The following is a 24,152-nucleotide window of genomic DNA, read 5'->3' as shown; positions in this document are numbered from 1 at the left end:
CGGCTGGCCGCAGCGAGCGGCGTCCCCCGCCTCCTCGGCCCGGCCGGCGCTGGCGGGGAGCAGGTGCGTGGGCGCTGCGCTGGCGGACTCGCGCTGCTTCCTGGCCTGCATGTGCTTCCTCACCTTCATCCAGTCCCTCATGGTCTCGGGCTACCTGAGCAGCGTCATCACCACCATCGAGCGGCGCTACAGCCTGAAGAGCTCCGAGGCCGGGCTGCTGGTCAGCTGCTTCGACGTGGGCAGCCTGGTGGTCGTGGTGTTCATCAGCTACTTCGGGGGGCGCGGGCGCAGGCCGCTGTGGCTGGCGGTAGGTGGGTTTTTCATCGCCCTGGGGGCTGCACTCTTTGCCTTACCTCACTTCATCTCCCCGCCCTACCAGATCCAAGAGCTCAACTCCTCCGTCTCCAGCGAGGGCTTGTGCCTGACTGGCAACAATACGGCCAGGGACCCTTTGGACTCACCCGCCTGTGTCAAGGACTCTGGTGGGAAGGATCATGCCCTCTATGTAGCTTTATTCATTTGTGCCCAGATCCTCATTGGCATGGGCTCCACACCCATCTACACCCTGGGACCAACCTACCTAGATGACAATGTCAAGAAAGAAAATGCATCGCTTTACCTAGGTAAGGTGCATCCCTTAGGCAGTTGAGGGTGGGGGAGGGCAGCGAGCCATCCCTGGCTCCTTCTCCAAATCTGAGCTGAAGGTACTTGCAGCTGCTGCCTGGGATCACAGGACTGGGATCTGGTCCAGTGGTTCTCAACCCTTTTTGTTCTAGGACCCATTTGTAAACGTCAATGGCCAGTCCTGACCCAGTGCCCCTCACTCCTGACCCACTGCCCCATGCCCCTAGGCCCCAGCCCCCCTAGTGTGTGAGGCAGGGGGTGGGTATGCGGGACATGGGGTGGGGGGCCCAAGCGGCCCCTTGCAGGCTGGAACTCTGCCAGCCTGCAAGTAAAAAGCCACAGTTTCCCATGTTTTTCTCCTTTTAAAGGAGAATCCATTTTTAAAGTTTGTTGATCCTTTTTTAAAGTTTGTTTGTGACCCTTTCATATATTCTTGTGACTCACTTTTGGGTTATGACCCACCAGTTGAGAAATGGTGATCTAGTCCATCACCTCTGTGCAGCTGCAAGATACACTTATGTGTTATCCCTGAGTAGCTCTGCGAAGCAGTGAAATGGTCATATTTTCTTGTGCTTGTCTTGTACCTTCTTCCTGCAGAAGTCTCACAAAGTAACAGAATTATAGAAAATAAAGATTTGGATGGACCTCTAGAGGCCATCTACTCCAGTAGTTCTCAAGTTCTTTTTGTACCAGGACCCATTTGTAAGCATGGATGGCCAGCTCTGACCCAGTGCCCCTCACTCCCAATCTACTGCCCCCAGGCCCCAGCCCCACAGTGTGTGGGGTAGAGAGTATGTGTGTGTGTGGGGCATGCGGGACCCCAAGGAGCCCCTTGCAGGTTGGAACTCTACAAGGGAAGGGAAAAACCATGGTTTTCTACATTTTTCTCTTTCAAAGGAGAATCCATTTTTAAAGTTTGTTGAGCCTTTTTTAAAGTTTGTTTGTGAACCTTTCATATATTCTTGCAACCCATTTTTGGGTTGTGACCCAAGGGTTGACAAACGTTGATTTAGTCCAACTCCCTGCTCAAAGTAGGTCCATCCCAAACTATATCATCCCAGCCAAACCTCTGTTTACCCAGGTCTTGGAAACCTCAAAAACTTCTTAAAAACATAAAATTGGCTGTATATATAAGGAAAACCTTGTTACTGGCTGTATGCAGGGGTTATAAGAGTAAATAACCAGAGGGGCTTTTTCAGTGACAGTTCGGGTTGGTATTGCTACTAGCAATTTTCTGTAGGGGTTTTCACATGGATAAATTATTTTTAAAGTCAGCCATGTCCCTTTGAGTGGTTGGTGTAATAATAAAGTGTTGTATTTTAAACTTGTGTCAGCCTGCCTTTAGCATAGGGTGGTTATAACAACAGTGTCCTGTGGATCATTTGATATGCTCCCTCCCCAAGATGTATTCAGAAATGTATTTTAGAAATTATAAGATCATATGGTAACTTTACAAAGGGTTTTAAAAAGCAGGCCATGAAACTTAAAAGTTCAGTCTCTTGTGGGCACTTGACAAAATGACAGTCCCCAAGCTGTTAACAGCTTACACCTGGTGCTTGATGGTTTAAACCTGTGTACAGATAGTAAGAGTGACCCATTAGTTAATGCTTCCAGTTAAGGGAGGCATGTGATTATTCAGATAACAGGGTCTCAGACCACATAAGGTTTTAAAGACCGTAACTGACCCTGAACATATTTATAAGGCAAATTATTGTTTTCCAATTTTACATGAGTGTTTTGTATAAGAAATGAAATTTCTTTACCTTGTAACATCCTTTTTTAAGGAAAGAAGTTCTCTGGGGATAGAGGTGAATCCCATTCGTTCTGGATGCTCACCATTCCTGTTCTTGCGAAGTTTTTATTGACCTCAAATTAAATTATTTTGTTTTTAATACAACTTTACAACCAACAGTTCTATGGAAGATGGGCATGTGTGACTTTAAAACATGCTTAATGAAGTGAGAAGGTGGGTATATAATCTCTTTATTCAGAAGAAGCATTAGATCATGTGGGGAGGATTGTGGGCCAGTAATCTCCCTATTTTTCCTATTATTCTTTAATAATTGGACCACTTCTAGAACCATTTTATAAGCCAGTTCTTCAGGCAAATCTTTTTTGGTATTGGTGATTTTCAAGTTTGGTACAGTATATTTTGTTATTTTGTCAGTGTTACAGATCATTGCATTAAAAAAACAGATGCAACAAAGTATTTTATTTACCCCCACTCCATTCTTGATTAAGTAATATTGCTGTGAAAATGCTAAGGAGTCCAAAGTGTGTCAGTATTACAATGAAGCAACACTAGTTCTGTGGTTCATTTAGTCACCCTGGCAGTTAGTCCCTCCTTCCATTTGCCAAAATAGATGGTGAGCTTTGGGAGCAAATGGGGTAGACCTCAGAAGGAGGGACCTATACAATGAGTGATCTGGGGACAAAAGAGATGAGCAGCTTGAGAGGAAGAGGCTAGGTACTGTGGGGAGAGGGAAGCAAGGTCAGGGCTGTGAAATCCATGTCATAGTACAAGCGTGCCCATTGCCAAGGTGCTCTGAGCATGTTTTCATAAAACAGTTAATGGAGAGACGAAAAAAATATAAACAGTTATTGGAGAGAAAGCAAGTTGCAGCTATGCACAGACCTGTCATCCTGGATTCATGGAACAAATTCTGTTCTGATTTACACTGTGGAGCCTCATTAACTTCCAATTCATTGCTACAGAAGTGCAGCTACTCAGAAAATGAGTCCCTTTTATCTAGTTCTCGGTACCCACCTTTGATTAAAATTTAAGCTTGTGAATCCAGCTGTACAAGGGTTGCAGAGAGAGTAGTTAAAACAAACAAAAACCAAACAAATGGATCTAAAAATTGCTGAAACTGGGTTTTTTTGTTTTTGTATGCTTTTTATTTTATAGTTATATAGTTTATACAATTTATGGCCTTTCGGGGCTCAAAGCAAGGGTTTTCTGTTGGCAATTTGGGTATTGCTTTTTTCAGCAGTGCTTTTCTATGGGTAAGAAAATGAGTACGAGTAAATGAGTACTTTTACTCATGAGTACTTCTATGAGAAAATAAGTACTTCTGTGAGGAAGAGAGATCGGCTCTTTAAGCTATCACTTGTACGGGACTACCGTGTTGATTCAAATCCAAGATGAGGTCTTTCTTCCAGTCGGCATGGGGGGAGGGGGAGTGGGGGACACATCTTGGATTCAAGTACTGACCTGGGGCAGGTGGTATCTGGCTTTAGTCTGAGCTGGGGGCTGTCTGGGTCCATAGCTGCTGCTGAATGCCGTGATCTACAGTGGAGCTGCAGTAGAAGGTAAGGATGGGGTGGGAAGGGAGGGGAGCAGGGTTTGGTGGGGCAGGCACAGGAAGAGGTTCCTGCCCCTCCAAGGGCAGGGGCAGGGACCACATGGTTGGGAGACATAGCAGGGCGGGGTTGGCACAGGGAGAACAAGCATGGGGGGAGGGGAGCAAGGGAAGGGGGTCTGACTCCTCACCCTGCCTGCCTTCCCCAATGCTGCTTTCTTTGGCTCAGCAGATTGGTGTAGGGTGGGAAGGGGAAATGAATTTAAGATGACCTTCCACTAATTAGATTCTATACATGGAAACTTACAACCAATGTATAGTTTTTCCATGTATAGCATCTAATTATTGGGAGGTTATATTAAATTCAAAGTTGCCCTGGATCCAAGTAAATACAGTATTACTCATATTAGGACTTAGATAAGTTATATTCCTTTGTGTTGTGGGTAAATTCTATGCTAACGGGGAAAAGAAAACATTTATATATCTGGCAGGTTGCTTAAACAAACGTGGCAGCTTGAAGCTGCTCAAAGATTTGGAACATTTGAAGTCTCGATGAGATGGATTAGAAGGTAAAAGGCAGACTGCACAATCAAGGGGACAGAAGAAATGTATTACGTTACTTTCCAGTTAATTCGCCTAGTGTTACCACTACATCTATCAGGTGTAATATTTACTTTTTCAATTCAATGGGACTTTACTTTCAGGCCAAGTTCTGCCAGTGCCCAAATGTGTGTGTCTGTTGGGTTGGTGGGGGGTAGGGAGGGGGTATGCTAAACAAAAGGAAAATTTTGGGCCATAGAATTTGAAAGAAGTGTTATGAAAAGGAAACAACCCAGCTAAATAAAGCTGATGTTCAGTATTTCAGTGAGGATGGTGTTACCTTCAGGTGCCATATGTTTAAAAAAATCTTTTGTGTTGCAAAATGTAAAATCCTTGACATTTGGTAATTACATCGGTGTTGCATTTTGAATATTTTTCTCAAAAAATATTTAAAAAATATCATTTGTTTACAAACATACACCTTATAAGTTTGGCAAACCTCAGAACTTAAAACCTCTTACAACCCTTTAAGGCTTGTAAACTAATTATAATTCTACAAAGCTCTTGAAGATCACTGATCCTGATTTTACAAAAACTCACCTTATGTGGCTGGGGAAGCTATTTTATTTTCCAAGTTAATCCAGCTCAGGACTTGAGTGGCAATAGCATATCCTCTTAAGCGTAGGCATGCAAGCTCAGCGTGGACAGCCATTTTAACGTTCCTGGCTGGAAGTCCTGCACTCAGAAAACACATTTGATGCTTATACATAGTCTTCTGGCTGCCTATGCTTCAGTTCATCTGTCAGAATGGCACTATGCCAATTCATAAGGTGGTATGTCTTTCTGTTCGGAAAAAGGTGCCAACCAGTGGTGTGTGTTTGGGTGGCCTGCAAAGTAATTGAAATCATCTTTCTTCTGAAGGAAGTTTCTTCTCTGGGATGGCAACGCAATGCTGATTGCTCAATACTCATGCCTATTGACACTTGTACCAAAGTATTTTTAGTGAGAAAATATATGACCTGAGGTTTGGCACCAGTCTTGCCTTTCAAAAAGTCACTTATGTAGCTGGTGTCCTTGGAAATGCCTGAAGAATCAGTTCTCTTAGTTACAGAGGAATCCAAGTGAGTCGTAGAATAAAAGTTGTGAGCTTTCTCTGTACAGTTTAATTTCAGCATTAAGTTATTTTCCTTCTATGTCCTACTTCTAATAAACCTCTCTGGACTCGACAGACCGATGTATGGAGGTTTTCCATACTCTAACTTATGTCAGTGGTAAATTCTCATTGACTTCAGATTGGACCTTCATACCTCTCTTGTACTTCTGTTCCTGCTAACAAATACATTCTGAAGTTAACCTTAACACTAAATATTTCTAAGGATTCAGAGGGGTATATTTTAGCAGAGGTGCTCTGGCATGGCTTAAGGGTCATGATTTGTGGACTTAGTTTATGTTTGGGAATATAATTACTGTCCTTTAAAAGATGATATCTTGGGCATTTTATTGCTGCAGGTTGTTAGATATTCAGTGACTGAATTATTTTTGTAAATTTTGAAACACTGTAATACCAAAAAAGGTACTGCTCATTTACACAGTAGTTACAGTTATTTACCCTTTTAGTTTCCCTATGTAGTAAACTTGGATTTGTGTTGTAGCCATGATGGTCTGGCATATATGTGAAAAGAAAGGGCTTTTTTGGTAGTATCTTTTATTGCAACAGCTGTATCATTGTGCGAGACAGTAGGTTTTTGAGCACAATGTCTTTCCTCAGGTCCTGGAGAGTGGGTACTCAGGCCCCTGAGGAAGGGCAGTTTGGGCCCAAAAACTTGTCTAACACCTCTGTTGGCTATACAGTTGTTCCGATAAGAGATTCCCTATAGAAAAATGTTTTAAACTGTTAGTTGATTACTTCTGTGACCCCAGGTGTAACATTGCCAAACTGGACTAACTTTACTTATGCCATCTTATGTGGTAGAAGTTAGGGTCTTTATGAAAAAACCAACTACAGAATGAATTGGAATTCTTGCACTACATATATTTCATGTTCAGATTCCAGGAAGATTTTGATTGATTATGATGTTATGCGAGGGAAAGATGCATAAGCCACTTCAGTTTAAATGCGGGTTATTCTCAATTTTTAGAACAAATAATTATTGAGCATTCAAGGATAAAACGTGGGTTAAGCCTGTGTAACTTGTGTAGTGTGGTAGCCAAGAGAACAAAACTTTTTCCTAACTTGGAAGGAGGATAATATTTTGGCTGATTTAAAAAATGTTTGGATTGTTTTCAGAATGATTGTTCACAGCAGCTGTTCGTAATGTTAGCTAGGTCATCTCAATGCTTTCACATCTTATTCGGAAACCTCTGAGGTATCGGAGTTCTGTAAGCAGCTACTTTGTGCCCTTTATTTTTCATGAAATACACAAGTGTTCCCAGTGCAAATAGCTGCTCCTACCCCAACAATTATGGTGTTACTGTCTCCTGGAGGTTTCACTTAAGAGGAAAACTCTGAAATGTTCCTGGAGTCCATAGTGTGTCACTACTGGGATCTGCTAGGATGGATGGTGAATCAACACGTCTCTCAACCTGACTGATTCTGCCCTACCCAAGCCTGGGGTTATGCCATCTGATTTACAGGCATCTTTTGCTACTGGAGGTCAGAATCTGGAGCCTGGTGGGTGGGCTTTTATAAACAATGTGAGTTCACCGAGGCTTCAGGAACAGGATTGGTTTTCTAGCTGCACAAGATGGACAGAGCTGAGACAGTGAGACAGCTCTTTAATATTAACCTTTTATCTTTGCTATTTAGCAGGCAACCCCATGTTGTAGTCACTGCAAACCAGCTGAACCTTGAGCTGGGTATGGAAATAATAATTTCCCATGGATTTTTTGCAGCATTCATCATTGTTGGCATCTGAGACTTGCACATTTTAACAGATGTATTGTTATATCATTTCTGTGAGGCAGGAAAGAATTTTACAGGCTGAGAATGGAGACCTGGGAGAAGAAAGCCAAAACATGCAAAAGTGTCCATTGAATTTTTTTTTCTGTCCCCCTTAGTTTCAGCAATGTAAGATGTGTCTAGTTGATACACTTATCAAGTAGGGAAGGGAATGGGGCTAAACTTGTGGCACAGCTGCTAACAAGGATGGCCATCATTTGTTTAATGCTACATCTCTCGGGCTTGATTTTTCAGAGTTCTAGGCAATTTTTGTTTCTGATAATGGTGCCCTTAAGCAAAGAATGTTCTCTGTACAGTCTTCCTTCTAGCCTGGAAGCAGTGTAGGCACATATGTGTGGTGCTGCAGGTGGGCTGTATAGTGCAGGGTTGGGCTAATTGGTGAGAGGTAGTTAACAGTGTTAGTCTGAAGTCTGTCAGAAGGCAGGGTAGATATGTACCTTTTATAGCCTAACTAAATTAAAAAAAAAAAAAGTAAATGAAAGAGAACACAAGCTTTTCTGAACCCAAGTTCACTTAATCAGATGTCACTCAGCAGTGCTAAACTCTCTAGCTTTACTATACAGATGCAGTTTTGTGGTTTAGAAGGCAGACTATGTGAGGGTCAGCATGCCTCATGTGAGGGTGTTGCAGCCGGACACTAGTTGTATTGTGTACAGATGCTCAGGGCATCTAATGCAGGGGTGCCCAACCTGCAGCATGTGTCAGAAGCTGCAAAGTGAGGTGTCGGAATGGAGCTTGAACCTTTGGGAGCGGGGTGCTGCTGTGAGAGTATGTGTCAGATGTGACTGGCAAGAGCCAAGTTATCCCTTCCCTGGCCCTGCAGCTGCTGCTGAATTAGGGGCTTTGGATCCTCACTTGCCATGTAAATTTGCAGTAATTATGGGGCCACAGAAGGGTTAACCTGGTTTTTGGCAATGATCCCTTTCGCAGCAGCATCCTGACCTTGCTATCCTCCATGTGACAAGGCTTGAGCCTCCCTGCCTTCATTTTGGTGCTGTGAACTCTGGCAGGTAGGCCTTTTTGGGGGGATCAGCATGGCACTTGGGAAGGGAATGGGGCTAAACTTGCGGCACAGCTGCTAACAAGGATGGCTGTCATTTGTTTAATGCTACATCCCTCAGGCTTGATTTTTCAGAGTTCTAGGCAACTTTGTAGAACTTTTCATAAAAACCCAGTTATTAGATAATAAGACATCAACAGTTCTGTGAAATAACTGGTCCTAACTGTTATTACTCAAGTTTTCTCTGTGATTTCTTAACTGAAGACATTAAAACAGAAAGGCAAAGTGACTATGTCTATCCTTTCTCTGTCTAGCATTTTGTACCTCATTCACTATATACCTTCCAGCTTCTAGACAAAGCAAGTGGGAGAGCAGGGGATGGCTGGCAAACAGTAGCTTAATTCACAAAAAAACCCTGCTTTATTCCCTTGATACCATCATTCTTGGGCATTGCATGAAGGAGGGGCTTTATTGAAAAAAACAGTATGTGATCATATAATAAAGGATGACAGTAAAATGCATGTGCACAAAAAGCCAAATGCAGTTTGTATGGGCAGCCTTAATTCTGACATTTTCTGACTTCTGAATTGAAAGGGTGGCTTACATATGCATGAGTCACCCCTTTCACAGAAAGCATCACAGATTCTTTCTATGCAACAATGTAGTTAAGTGGCTGAGACTGGGGTCCTACTAGGTTCTATTCCCAGGAAGCTTAACTTTTCAGTAGGTTGGGAAGCCTTCCTGAACCTGAGGGGTTGTGAAGGCACAGAATTAAAGCTAGACCTTAGTGAGCCTCAAGTGAGGCTTGAACTCCTGATCTCCAGGGCATGTTCCTAGGCACCCCCCGCCCTTCCAGAAAACCCCAACTTTTCTTGAAGGGTGTAACTGTCCATTTTGTCTGTATCCTATCTGGAGACTTAGATGAAGTATGTACTGTGAGATGTTGAATAATGCATATGCAGTTGTTGCAACGTCAAGGTTGTCTTAATTTTACTGTTGCATCAGAGGTGATCAGTTATCAGTTAACTTTTTTCTTGATTAGTACTTCTTAGATTATATCTCTTTGTCTTTCATGTCAAATTAACACACCATTTGAACACAAGCCAGATTTCAATAAATTCATTAGCTAATTCTGTTGAGCGTTCAAGGGGCATGCTCTTAGAGTCCATTGGGTATTGATTTCTCCCCCACCACCCATTTCTTAAATCCTTTTGGTGTCAGTGGTTTTAGAGGACTTGAAGATCACAAGTCAATCTGGTGGAACCCGTGATGAGCATGCTTCCTCCATGGTTCCCATAGAAGGTGATTGTGACTTGCTCCTTGCCATGCAAGACGCCAGGGTCATGACAAGGCAGAGCAGGAATTTTAATTTACGTCTTTCAGGTTCCAGGCTAGCACTTTGACCACTGGGCCATCCTTTCTTCTTCCTCTCCATTTTTCCTATTGCATCTCTTATTAGGGTATGCTTATATGAAGTGGAACACCTGTTTGCAAATCCCCACTGTGCCCGATTGGAGCAAGGACTTAAATTCAGTTCTGAGTGTGCTAGCCAGCAAGCTATATGCAAATCTAGAATAATACTTTCTGTTTTTGCTTTTGGAGCTGTTCCAATTTGTGTTTCATCCTCTGCTTTTTATCACTAGCTATATTGACAAGCCTCAAGAAGAGCCTTTGTTACCTCCTAAGTGTCAGTCCCCTTTTTATTTTCATTGATCGATTTAAAAAAAAAAATCAAATAAAAAAAATCAGTGAATTAACTCAACCATTTTAGAATCCCTATTTTTTGTTCTTGGGGCAAGGGGGATCATTTTGCCTTTGCTGTTTTTATATATTACCTCTACAAACAGTTCTACTCTGGAAGGTGACTACATAAAATTGCAAATCCATCCTGTCTCTGTTTCATATGTACTGAGTTAAGTGGCAAAAGTTTTTGTCTTTTTTTGCTCCTGATAGAATGGCAGAGTCCACACAGTTGAGGGGGAATCAGATGGAATATATTCCTTCTTGTGAGTAGTCGGCAGAGTTGTTCACCGAGTTGTAATTGCAGCTCCAATGAATAAAACCTGTGTGAGCTTATCAGCAACCACAAAATAACTGCTGATACCACTTCAGGCATATTTGAAGTAACAGAGATTGCAGAGATGTGAGAGTGAAATTTTCCCTGCAGAACTTGATCATTCATAAGAATGAAGTGATCCTGCTTGACTTTCATGATCTGAATCTCAGCTTGCCGGGAGTTTTTGTTTTCATAGCCTGAATCTCAGCTTGCTGGGAGTTTGTTTTCATAGCAATATAAGCTCTTCAACAGTTGTGTTTGCACACAAAACCCCTTCTTTTAAGCATAATGGGCTTCTAGTATGAAGTGGTTGGCATGTTTAAGATGTAAAGCTTAGTTAGCACAACTTGTCACTTGCTAACAGGCCACTGCAGCCTGGACTCAGGTTAGTTTTACTTGAGTGCCATTAGTCATCCAGTGCCATGCAGCGAGGTTCTCCCTTTACCGCAGGAACAGATGAGATCTTCCACAGCTCCCTGGGAAAGAAGTCATAGGGTGGGTCAATTTACTGCAATTCAGAGAACCATGTGATAAGTACCTACAAGCTTAATTAATGTAAGTAAGTGTGGGTGGGTGACCTGTGACTATGGGTGTTTCACTTTTATGGGTTTTCTTCTCTTAAACATGAATTCAGTAAAGTTCAGTAGCCTGCATTTGACCAAACTCTGCAGTGTTTGCCTGACTTTGGGTGCCCGGGAGTGGGGGAGAATGCTTGGACCCATTATTTTTGGCTTCCCATAGTGGGGAGTGGCATAATGAGGGTCTGCGGTTGAGTAAGAAATGCAGATACAACCAATGGTAGCTTTTATTGAGCAGGCAGTGCAAGGAAGCTTGTTGATTTTTTTTTTTTTTTTTTTTTAAGTGCCAGCAAAGGAAAAAGAAAAGGGACTGTAGAGTTCTGGCTATGTGCCAGAGTGGAACATATTTGTATGTCTGTCTGCTGCAGGTTTAAACTGGATTTAAACAAATCTAAGTGTTACATATGTTCATTAGGGGTGCACAAAGTGGGCAGTATTCGATTTTGATTCAGCCCGATTTGTGGCACAGTGATTTCTATTTGCTGATTCGGATCAGTGTCCTGATTTGATTCAGCCGAATTTGAATCTGAAGATTCGATGCCAATTCAGAGAATCAGCGATTTGCCCGTAGACACGGCTTTATATGTTTTTTTCTATGTACCTTGAGGTACCAGGTGCTGCTTGTGAATGCTGAGATGGTGGGGTGGATGGAGCATCCCACTGGGGGTGGACCCAGAAGTGGACTGAAAGAGATTAATGGGTCTCCTTATTCAATTCCGATTCAGAGATTCAGCCACCAAATTGGGCCGAATCTCCCCCAAATTGAATCGGCAACTGAAGCTTTGCACAGTCCTAGTGTTTATGCCCTCTTAGGCAACAGATTACCTTTAAAGATGTAATTCAGATACAGATAATTTAGATTAACTCTGCGATGAGGATATGCATTTCTTTAGTAAAAATTTGAAAGTAGTTGCACTGAAGAAAGCAGTACAGAATAACAGAATGAAAATGGGCAATACTGAAATTATGACTAGACTGTCAGTCATTTGAGTTTGTAGGAGTTAAAGTTAGGATTTTTTCCCTGTATAAATCGTACAAAATTGGCATGGACATTAGTGAAAGAGACCAGTATTGACTAATTAATACACGGTCTCCGTGATGTCACAGTACTTGCATCCATTTTAAGAGGAGAACTGAACTCTAGTTGACTAGTTCCAATTGCTTGTCCTTTTTCATTACAGATCCTTTTTACTCTCAGAGTTTTGAGGACCACCTATGGTCTGTTTTTAGGTTGCTTAAACTTCCTTTCATCTGCAAGAGTTCTAGTGCTTTCCACACTTTGTACCAGGCTCAGAGGCCTGAATCAAAAAGTGTTGAGTGCCCTTGACCTGCGCTCTGTCCCATGAGTCGAGCGTGCTCAGCACCTGTTTAGTTTAACATCTGAAAACTACACCTCCACAGAATCCGCTTGTGAAGTGCATTAGCGATGCCACAGCTGAGAGACAGCAGATGGTGAAAGCCTGAGTGAAGTGCGGCTGTTGTGAAACTGATATCCCATTCTTCTGCCCCCCCGCCCCAGGGTAGTGTGTTAGTAAAGCCTCGTTTGTGTCTAATGGAATAGAAATCCACTATATACCACTGTCAGATATTTGGTAGAAGATAGCTGTTGAAAGATATTGTTAAGTTATCCACAAATTTAGGTTCCATAAAACCAACATTTTTTTTCCAAATCTGTGAGAAGCCAAAATATATATATTTTTTTTAAAAACAGGTCTTAGTGGGGTAGAAGTGTTCACTGACAGCATATGCAGCCCAAGCATTGCAACACTGTGTGAAAACACAAAGATGAAATTAATTACAAACAGATCTGAAGCAAAACTGAAACTGAAATTTCTCAACTAGGACTTGAGAATGATGGTAAAGGCAGATAGCGACAACAAAAAATGAAAAGTAAATTAGATTCTCTGACCTTACACTGAGCTGCATTTTGGCTTCTGTACTAGTAGCATAAGATGGTAGGAATTCAGGCAGGTCGGTGTCCTATGGCAATGTGCTTTTGTGGGGGAGCGAGAGAGTTTTTCACTGCTAGTTTAGACTTTGTGGAGTAGTTAAATATAGATTCTTGTGTAGTTCTTGACATAGGGGCATGATGGGTGTCATAGGGAGGTGGGGGTGAGATGCAAACATGGTCAGGGAAGACTGCCTTCCAGACAGCATCTTGTCTATGGCCAATCCTATTAATTAATTGGAGACCAAGGTACGGGGGAGGTACTCTTAAGTTGTAGTGGAAGTCGAGAAGGACTCTGGTAGCCTTCAGAATTTTGAAACTGCAAAAGTGAATTAAAGTAATTGTTGCTTGTTACCCCCCAGTGCAATTCTATATGTAATATATCTCTTGAGTTCTATAGCTCATAAATTAGGCCATAACTTCCTCTGTCTTTCAGTAAATTAATAGTATCATAAGTAAGGAAATTATTCTTAATATGCACTCTGAAAGTGTCTTTTAGTTTATTAGTTCCTGGGAATAAAGGTCAAGTTGAATAGTGAACTGTATCTGTTTGGAACAAGAATAAACTCATACTGAATTTATAACCTTCCTATTTCAAAACAGCAATTTTTACTAGTATCATGAAATATTAAAGGATGTAGTTATTGTGAAGTGATGGGCAGTTTATATCAACTTGATTTAGTACAGCTGTCATAGAAAACAGAAGTAGGGAACTTGTCCCTAGCATTATTTATAATCCAGGGGAAATATGTAATTTTCAAGAGTGCAGTATGTTAGCAGTGATGCACACAAATCCCATTCCTCATTCTTTTGACCTGGTAGTTACACAATTAACTTAAAATAGGAGTTTCAGAAATGTCTTTATTTCACTAATGTATCAGGTATCCAGGTTGTAGCTGTATTGGTCTAGCGGCAAAAGAAATCGGGACGTGTGGCAGAGGTGATTATCTTTTATTAGACCAACTAGAATTTGCAAAAAAAATTTCTTTAATTGCAAGTTTGTGCCTGAAAGCTTACAATTAATGAGAAATTATTTTTTGCAAAATTCCAGTTGGTCTAATAAAAGATATCACCCCTACCATGAGTCCTGATTCCTTTATTTCACTAATAATGTTAATGTTAAGGGGTGTGTGTAGATGAAATGGGGGCCCTAATTGAAGCAGTTAAAAAACACCGCTTCAATTTAGGGCTGATTAAACCCCTGTGTTGTGCACACGCCTTACCTGCCTTTCGGGTGGGGAGGAAAGCGTGAACTGCTGGCGGGCGGAGTGGTCCTTGGTCTGTGGGGGGACTGGTGCTTCCCTCTATGGCAGCAGCACGTGCCCCACCCTCCCCCAGGTGGCATCCATCCGCAGGCACCCAGCTCAGATGGTCCTGGGGGGCACTGCAGCAACAGAGGAAAGTATCAGGCCCCTGTGCAGCTCAGGCAGGCTTCTGTGGGGGGGACGGCAATCAGGCTCACTGCTTTTTTTTTGGGTGTAGCCTGCTTTCCCAGGCTGCTTGCAGGCCTTCCTGCATAGCCATGGAGCTGCACGGAGCCGGGTGCTTCACTCTGTGGCTGTAGCGGCAGCAAACTAAAACTCCTCAATGAAGTTTTAGTTTGCACCGCAAGTCATTTAAGGGGGATTGTGCCACTGAACTTCCTACTGTGACTGGAATTTGCTGCTGAGGTGTGCAAACACCGACACCATTAAAGCAGTGCAAAAACATTTCGCCTGCTTTAAAGTATTGTGCACACATCCCTCGTTTTGTCTATACACGGCCAAAGTAATTAAACAGCATTTGATGCTGGAAAAGGTTGAAACAAATCTCTAATATTTCATGGCTATGAAGTCATTTATCACACCTATAGTCTAGTTTTGTGAATGATATTCTGATTTTACAACTAGAGTAAGAAAGAGGCAAGAATAAATAAAAACTGCATTACTGTTTGTTTGGATCTCTGAGGGCTCCATGTTTCTTTGGGATCCTTCGACTTCAGTGACTGAACATTTCCACAGAACAGTAATTCTGCTCTATCACAGATGTGCTACTGTTTTGTATGTCTTCCTGTGGGTGCAAGAGATGAGTGGTGGAGAATGGATAGTAACATTCCTAGGTTTATTCCTACAGCTACTCTAGTAGCAGAAGAGCACAGTCAAGGGTGGCTCAGGATTTGAAGCTTTATGGGGAGCAGCTTGAAATTTTACTCAAGTCATTTAGGGACTTACCAGACAGAAAGTGGGTAGGCAGTTCACCTACAGATGCTTCCCATTTATGAAGTATGGATAAAATAGCCACCTGTCAAGCAGGTCAGAACTGCAGTTGTGATGATAAGAAATCAGCTCTTTCTTGTAAGAAAAGAGAGATCTGATTCAGTGTCCTTGGGTTAAGTGTCAAGATAGCTTAGCTTATAGGAAGGTGGCTGAGAGAAGGTGTTAAAGCCTGGAGGGGCAGCCTTGCTTCTATTTGTTACTGTTCTAATCTTTGGGAAGTCAAACTCTGTTTACCAGACAAAAAAACCCAAAAACCAAAAAGCATGGTTGTTATAAGAGTTCCTTCAGATTTACTCTCATGTAATTACATTTAGTAACTGGGCTGTTGTGATAAGTAGGAAGAGTTTTAAATGGGGAATAGAACATGTGATTATTGAGGTAAGGACACGGGAGATGGCTTATGTTTAATTTGCTCACTCGGTCTTTAACTTCCTACCTGCTGGATAAAACAAAAACAAAACAAAAAGATAACAAGACCAAAACCAACCCTCACTCCCTCAGTTCATTCAGATACAAAGTCACATTTTGAAAAAAGTTCATTGTGTTTGTTCCCTGTTGAAAAATTATTGGAAGACTAAATCTCATCACGCGGCAAAACAATACTTTTGTGGGGAAAGAAATATAAGATGTACCTTTTTGATTGTTTATACCAGGGGTGTCTGTAGCCGGGCACCAAGACGTGCCTGCTCCTTAAGGCTGAAGAAGCCTGGCCAGAGAGCTCTGCAGGTTAAACAGAGCTCCCCAGCTGACGTTACCCGACCAGCCCAAGGCAAGGCTCTGGGATACGTAAGCTCAGGCTGTAGCTAGCAGACACATTCGCGCTCTCTCTTGCTCCTGCTTCCTGAAGTTACTTGAGGCCTGGTGCTGCCTGCTTTCCCGGCACTGCCTGCTCTGCTATCTAGGTGCTGTATGACAACAGTGAGTCTCCCAGATACCTAGAATAGGCACATGTTACTCTGAGTGGAAGTTTGTCTACTTTAAAGAGGTAGTATTTAAGTTACAGCCTAGGGGCTTGTGTTTTACGTTCATGTTTACCTTGGAGGGTTAGGATGAGGCTAGAAGGGGAGGTTCGGAGGTCTCATTAGTGCTTGGAGAGAGGGGGCATATGCTTTGGTAGAGCTCAGTGTCAGGCACAGCGAGCATAGTACCAGAAGGGTGCGGCCAGAAGGGTGTTGCGAGCCCAGAGTGCTGGAGGGCGCACGTACAGGGTCGGGGCGAGCCCATAGCACCAGAGAGGTGCAGCCAGAGGAGTGCAGTACCCATAGGGCCAGAGGCATGCAGCTAAGGGAGCGCAGAACCCGGCGCCCAGGAGAGAGGCACAGAGTTGGGCATTTGAGAGAGAGGCACAGAAAGCCAATTACTAGGGAACTCGGTGCCTGCGTGTTGCAGAGAGACAGGAGCCAAAGGGCTTAACAATGGGCGTATAGAATTGATGGCTGTAGTAACACCTGTGGGGCATGGGACACATGTCGGAGCACGTATATACCATCCAGTATAGCTGGGCATGTGAAGGGCAGCCTCCAGCCTAATGAACAACTTAATTATTTACTAACAAGGCACGGCAGGAAAGATAGGCAGGCAGACTGCTCAAGACAGGTGGACAGGCTGAAGCAGAGGTCGGCCTTGGGGCAGTCCCCATCACAGTGTCAAAGTTGTTTGGCTCACTAGCCTGAATTCAGACCATGGGGCTTCCTGAGGCTGGATATAGGCAGCAAGCCTTCACATGAGCTTGGACAATCCGTGAGCAATGTCAGCATTAATTCCCATGGCTGCTGGAGCCACTGTTTCAGTGCAGTTATGAAACCCAGTTAATGCTGCTGGTGCTGCAACCCCCTCCTGCACAACTTTAGGCCTGCCACTAAAGTTTCTTTCCCAAAAAAAAAAAAAAAAAAGCTTATTTCAGAGAACTAAAAACCTTGATTTCAGCAGTAGGTAAAGGGGGGAGGAGATAAGTGGCACTGACTCCCTGGGTTCTGGAGCTATGATGAATTGGCAGCTACAGGGATTAACATTGCTACCACAGGGGCTCCAACAGTTGTGGCAATGAGCCCCATGGGTTGAATGCAATCTGTCAGGGTAGATGATCAGCCTGCAAAGCCCCATGAGCCAAACTGACTGATCTCTGTAGGCAGCATTTGCCTGCAAGGTGTATGTCAGTCACCCCTAGTTTATGCTTTTCATGTTGTGGCACCTCCCTGCCACTGCCAGCAACATGCGCCGCAGCAGCACGCACCGTACTTGCTCTGGGCTTACCTCTGCTGGAGCGGCTCAGCCAGAACCGAGGCACAGCCCTGACCCAGCCCACTCCGCCCGCCTGCCCATGGCGTGTGCTGCTGCCCCCTGGACACACAGTGCAGTTGGGGCAGCTTTGCAGCTGGATTGCCTTTCTAGGTAGCAAGGGTGGTGGCTCTATCTGGGTGCTGCTGCTGCTGGCCGTAGCCCCACAATACTGGCAGGGACCTGTGCTGCACAGCCCCAACCCCAACCCCGCATGCCTACTCCAGGCTTGCCTGCCCAGGCTCAGCAGTAGTAGTGCATGAAAAAAGTTGTTGCTCTGCGCAGGGTAAAGCAGACCCTCCCTCTCCCGTTGCCAGCAGCTCCCTGCTGCAGCTGCCTAGAGCCTGCATGGGGCTGCCCTGTCTGGTCTGTGCTGCCACTGCTGCCCTCTGGGGCAGCCTGGAGGTGGTGGTGATGGCAGCAGAGATGCAGATTTGCCCTGCGTGGGCTCTGGGCAGCTGCACCAGGGAGCTGCCAGCAGTGGGAGGGGGAGGGGCTGCTTTTACCCCATGCTTGGCAACAGCTTCTGTCTGGCACTGCTGCTGCTGAGCTTGAGCAGGCGAGCCCAGAGCAGACATGGGGCATGTGGGCCTGGGGTTATGTGGCATGGATCTCTGCCAGTACCGTGGGGCTGGGGTCAGTGGCAGTGCTACCCGGAAGGAGCTGCCTGCCACCTGGGCTCTTTAGAAAGGCAGCCGAACTGCAGAACCACCTAGTCCTGCTGTGTGCCCAGGGGGCGGCAGGACACACCACAGCTGGACTGTGCCTGGGCCAGGGGATGGAGGGATCTGCTACAGGTGGGACAAAGACCTGCTGTGGACTAGATCCAGCCCGCGGGGCATATTTTGCCTACCTCTGATCTACTACCTAATATTAGAAGTACTAAACTTAATGCATAATAGCAAAGGCGCATAATGAACGTGTAGATGCACCCACTGTGGGGTAATTGTGGGCACTGGGAGAGTTAGTGTGGAGTAGGTGAGACATGCTAAAAGTCTGCCTTCTGTTAATGGCTGGCATGTGGGGCAGTTGCAGGCTCAGGGAAATTAAGTTAATTGCAGGCTCACAAGCCTGTTCTAAAATACTGTGACCCTTTCTTTGAGTTGTGACCTCTGCTTTGGAACTGCTTATCTAACAGCTGCTGTGTGTTACAACAGCTAGATCAATTCTTCTAGCATTGGCATGATCCCAGCTACCACTACAGGGTGTCCAGAAACACTTCTGAGCAGGGGGAACTGGTAGGGTAGAACTGTGTTATATCAGGAGAATTTCCAGTTGTTTTGTTCTCTGTTGGCTTTGTGCTCTTAGATTGATGCAGGGAGAATGGAACCAGAGCCAGAAGCTGAGTTGCAGTGTGGCGTTATTGTATACAAAGGCATGGTGTGATATAGTTTATTTCCCTCAAATTAAAAAAAATATGGCTGACTATTTTACTCAGACTGTGAGTAACAGACAGCTTGATGGATTTGGGGAAACTGACAGCTGGTTGCTTTCTAATGTGGAATTGCTGATTCGAGGAATAAGGGTGTGGGTGTGATGATGTGGTTCCGTCTCTTGGTATAAATTCTTGGTTAAGTACTGTATGCTTGTACTGATTTTTGTTATATATAGTGCCAAAATAGACAGTAATCTTCTTATGTGGGATTGTAAAGCAAGTAATAATAGAGCACAAGTGCCATCAGTTCAGAGCTGCTGTTTATTTTTTTGGTTTTTTTTAAACATATATGGTGTTTTCATCTGTCAAATTCTCTGGTATGTCTCAATCTTTATATTAACTACTTCCTTTTTTCCAGCTGGGACTATTACTGTTTCATAATAGTTGTTAGCTGTAGTCAAAGACGTCCTAATATTCATATTTATAACAGATTCAATTACATTAAAGAGGCTACGGGGAATCTGAGTTTTGTAATTCCTCTTATTTCCTAGCACAAAACATTAAGCTAGTGTGAAAACACTTTTGATGTTGCCTGCACAAAATATTTGAAGTCTCTTGTGAATTGCCGTAAAGGGCTTCAAATTGAATGTATTACTCCATGGTGATGATTCTTAATAAAATACAAAATTGGCAATCATACTCCATTAAATCCTGGTGAAATTTAAATGTCTGTTTAGCTATAAAACAAATTGAACTAGATAAAGATAAAAAAAAAAATATTTTTTTAATATTGATGTCTTTGCATTAACTACACAATAGTTTACCACTCACGTAGTCTTATGGCTCCTAGCACTGGTTCTGTGAGTATCTGGTTCCTACTCAAGAAACCATTTCTTAACATTGACTTCCCTGCCTCTGACCTCCCTTTCTGGGGAAAGTCATTGAGTGGATGGTTGCTTGACATCTCTAGACCCATGGATATAATCAGTTTCCTGGACTCTTGTCATCCTGGTTATAGGATGGAGACTGCTTGCAGCCTTGGTTGATGGTCTTCAACTGGAGATTGACAGGAGAAATTGTACACTGCCTGATTCACAAGATCTTTCAATGGTTTTTGATACAGTTGACTGAGGTGCTGATAAAATGTTTACATGATCTAGAAGGCATGCACAGGACCACTCTAAACTGGTTTTGTTCTTTCCTAGCAGGGAGTTCCAAGAGGGTTGTGATGGAGAAGTGCTTGTCATCCCTTTGGAACCTTACCTTACCTGTGGGTCCATCTTGCTTGCACTAATCTTCTGTTTAGTGTGTATCTGAAGCCAGTAGGCAAGGTTGGCATCTCACTCCAAATCGGTGCACATCAGCATATTGATGACAACCAGCTCTACCTGTCTTTCTAATCCAACTCTGGCCTTTCAGTTTCAGTCATTACCCAGTACCTGTCTGCAGTTGGGGCAGGTGAATTGATTTGAACTTTGAAACAGACAAAAACAGAGCTGATGATGGTGAGCAGACTGTTTGACCTGGAGGGGAGGAGGACTGGGACCCCTATCATTTGTATGGTTCAGCTTTCCCTTCTTACTTAAGTTCTCAGCCTTAGGGTGCTCCTAGACTCTATGCTGTACTTGGATTTTCAGGTGGCAGTGGTGGCTAGGAGCACCTTTCACCAACTCTATCTGGTGTGAAGGCTGTGACACTTTCTTTCAGATTTGGATATGGCCACCATTGTCCATGCCTTCATAACGTTGATGTTAGACTATTACTATGTGCTCTATGTAGCGCTGCCTTTGAGGACCATCCGAAAGTTGCAGCTGGTGCAAAACATGACAGCCCTTTCTGATTGGAGTGGGTCCCCAGAAGCACATAACTCCAGTGCTGCAGAATCTGCATCGGTTCCTAATGCCTTTCTGGTCACAATTCAAGGTGATGGTTTTCACCTATAGGACCCTAGATGGTCTGGGCCCTATGTACCTAAGGGACTGCCTTCTCCTTTATGTTCACTGAGATCCCCAAGGTCTGCCAACAGCAGCCTTCTGTAGGTCCCATCAGTACACCAAGGCCACTTGGCGAAAACATGCAGGAGGTCATTCTCAGTAATTGCTCCTCTACCTGTAGAACTCCCTGCCTCTTGAGGCCCACCCAGAACTTGGACATCTTTTAGAAGTGCTGTAAGACCTTTCTATTTGGGCTGGCATTTGGCAAGCAAAACTTGGTTGACGTTGTTTAGGGTGGAGGAGTGTCTTTTTCAGGCTGCTGGTTTACTCAAGTTGTTTTGTTCTTTTGTTTTCCTGTTGTTTAAGTTATTGGGCACTCTTACTGTAAGCTGCCCAAGCCTTTGTTGGGCTTTATATGGCTTTTAAAATGCCACGTAAATTTATGACATTTCGAAGTATGCCTTTAAGTCACTCACATAAATCTGTTGATCTGACGCTTAATTCAAAATACTGACTGAGGATCATAGGCATTTAATTATTAGATATGTAACAAGAAAAAGTTTGAAAAAACATATTTGGATTGCTAATGTTGATATTGTATTAAATGTATAATACTAAATTTCCTTAAATATTTGATATTCTTCCAGGCTGAATAAAATTGCTGCTTTGGTATTTGCTTAAGAGTATGGTAAGTTGGGGAAAAAAATGGTAGAGTGCTTATTTTTTATAAAAGGATCTATGCACAGGGAACTATGTGAGATCCCTCGTGCCTCTTCAAGATACATGCAAATCCATCACCTTTCTGCTGTCAAAACTTCTATGTATATAAAGACATATACTTGCAAAACAGCACACTTCCATTTATGAAATGTGTTATTCCTAACACACTATAGCTTTCCTTTTTTCCATTAAGTATTTGATCTATTAAATAAACTTAGTCTTGCTTTCTGTGTACCTATACATTGGTATAAGACGTTTACAGTCTTTATCTTTGTTAAGACAGTGCAGAGGAAATAATACTGCATTAGGAGTGTTAGAAAAAATAGTAGCTGTGGATAGCATGTGACTACTCCAACAGTCTACATATTGGTAAAGGCAGCAGTAACTAAGTCATATCTATCTAGAGCAATTTTCTTCAAAGATCTGAAGTGAAGCAGCTTTAGCCCACACCCAATGTTATACACACTTTTAGCACCTACCTGAAACTGTTGCTCCATGAGCCATACTTTTTTTTTGATAACGTGAGATACTTAGCTGAATGGCTTGTGTTTTTAGTCATCTCTACAAAGGGATTTTAGTGTTTGGATTGTGTATGAGAAAAGCAGGCCATGATTCCAAACGCGTCTCCCCAAAACACGGACTTTTTATTAAAACAAATGCTTTTTTTCCCCAAGAAACTTTTCATTTTGGGGGGGGGAAGCTTTCGTAATCACCACAAAAGATGAAGAGGACAGCATTACTATTAGGTAGAAACTCTGAATACAGTGGCAGTGAATCAGTGTTGTGGAGGATACTGGATAGGCTGTTACTGTTTGAATAGTTACAGAATTAACTTTAATTTTCTTGTTTTGTTAAGCTGTTGTAAATGTCAGAGTTCATAGGTAACCACAGTAGATAACAGTGGATCATATTAATATATTTTTATAATCTTTTAAATACCTATAGCTTTCTAGACTGCTGTTATATGAGACAACAATTCATTATTCATTAATGTATTTATTTAGAGTAGTAGCTAAATATAAAACCTGTTTTACAATGGTAATATTATTTTACAGTTCAACGAATTACAGACTATTCAGCAAAATGACTACTGAATAGACTTTGTCTAAAAGAAACTTGTATCTAAAATTTTTTTTTCTGAAAAATTTAAACCTACAATAGTTTGAAAACAGAATGTGATGATTACTATTTCAGGTGGATTCTGAAAGTTCCTTATTATTGTGTATCCATTTAGTATTGTTTCTTTTAGTATCTAATTTATGCCCTGCTGTGAAATCCATCTTTCTCTTTGTGAAATTGGGCTAAATCCTAGTGCAGGAACAGCCTTTATAACACCTGAGTGGGAACCAAAATTACTTTCTTTTCTTTTTCTATACCCTATACACAAGCCAGATGCTATGAGCAGCTGGAAGTGCTAGAAGGGAGGATTATAAAGCTGGCTATAGTATCTCTGTGTCCTTTAAAGCTGCTATAAGTGTGGGACTTTTTCAAATACCTTGTCTGCTACCAAAAAAGCAGAAAGGGGTCTGAGCATGAGCCTGAATGTGGCCCCTATATGAAGTAAGTCCTGGGAGAATGGTAGGATAAGGTTGCATAGGTGGTTCATGCAGGAATGAGTGTTTTCTGTAGGATAGGAAGGCAGACTGAATATTATAATTGCTTTGAAAATAAAGCTTCTATTCAGACTTCATTTTGACCTATTTTTAGTTAAATTATTTAACTGGGAAGTAGCTGATATATATATATTTTTTTTGCAATCCTGGTAGATCTTGGGGGGCTCAGTATTAGAGGCTGTAGGCTAATTCCTAGGGCTGTGCGAAGTGGCACCATATCGTTTCAACTTCTGTTTCGCCGTTTTGAAGGGACGGTGTTTTGTTTCACCGTTTCCAAGCACTGTTCTGTTTTGTTGAAACTTTTGTTCTTTTGACATTTTGCCCATAGGCTATGATGGGGAATCATAAATGCCTATAACTTTGTCATTTCTTGCCTGATTAGGATGACAGTTACAGGGATGGTAGTCCCTTCTGAGGGCATGAAGCCTGCCAAGGTTCAAGGAGATAGGGGAGGGGTTTTTGGGAAACTGCACCTCAAACTGTTCAAAAGAAAACTCATTTTGCTGGCAGCGGCAGCCTGCTGTCATCCCACACGCAGATCTGGGGGCCCGCTCCTCCCGGAAGGAGTCTGGCACAGCCCCGCAGCCCTCCTGGGTGTGGGCCCCTGGATCTGCGTATGGGATGATGGCAGGCTGCCGCTGCTCACTGGGGCCAGCATCAGCACTGGGTTCTTCTTGGCATGGGCTGCGCTGGGCAGACTTGGGTGCTGGCGCCAGCTGGCAGCAGCAGCATGCTGTCATCTGCATGCTCTGCAGCTGGTGAATGCGGAGCTTTTATCTTTTTTTTTTTTTTAAAGCCCTACACTCACTGGCTCTGGCAGCCTCTGGCGATTTGGGCCTCTGAAGGCTTGTGGCAGCGCCTGCTCCTCTCATCCCGTGCCACTGCTGGGTCAGCCTGGGCCTGCTACTTTCCTTCCCCCACCCCACCCTGCCACAGCAGCCTGGCTTCTCCCCACCCTTGGGCCGGGTCCT

The 24,152-nt window shown here is 43.2% G+C and overlaps 1 protein-coding gene across 1 annotated transcript in view; it reads left to right on the top strand.

The window, feature by feature from the left end:
* Window positions 1-4: 4 nt before the first annotated feature.
* Window positions 5-24,152, top strand: part of SLCO5A1 (solute carrier organic anion transporter family member 5A1) — a gene marked incomplete at its 5' end in the record, with an annotated part of 116,869 nt that continues 92,721 nt past the window's right edge. The window contains one exon of the mRNA XM_019519110.1: window positions 5-623. Coding sequence (XP_019374655.1) covers window positions 5-623 — 619 coding nt within the window. The remainder of the gene's footprint in view (window positions 624-24,152) is intronic.

Source organism: Gavialis gangeticus, unplaced genomic scaffold (assembly GCF_001723915.1).
Source record: "Gavialis gangeticus isolate Ggan-Ray unplaced genomic scaffold, GavGan_comp1, whole genome shotgun sequence".
NCBI classification, from domain to species: Eukaryota; Metazoa; Chordata; order Crocodylia; family Gavialidae; genus Gavialis; species Gavialis gangeticus.
Note: the sequence above shows the minus strand (reverse complement) of the source record. Positions and strands in the feature narration are given on the sequence as shown.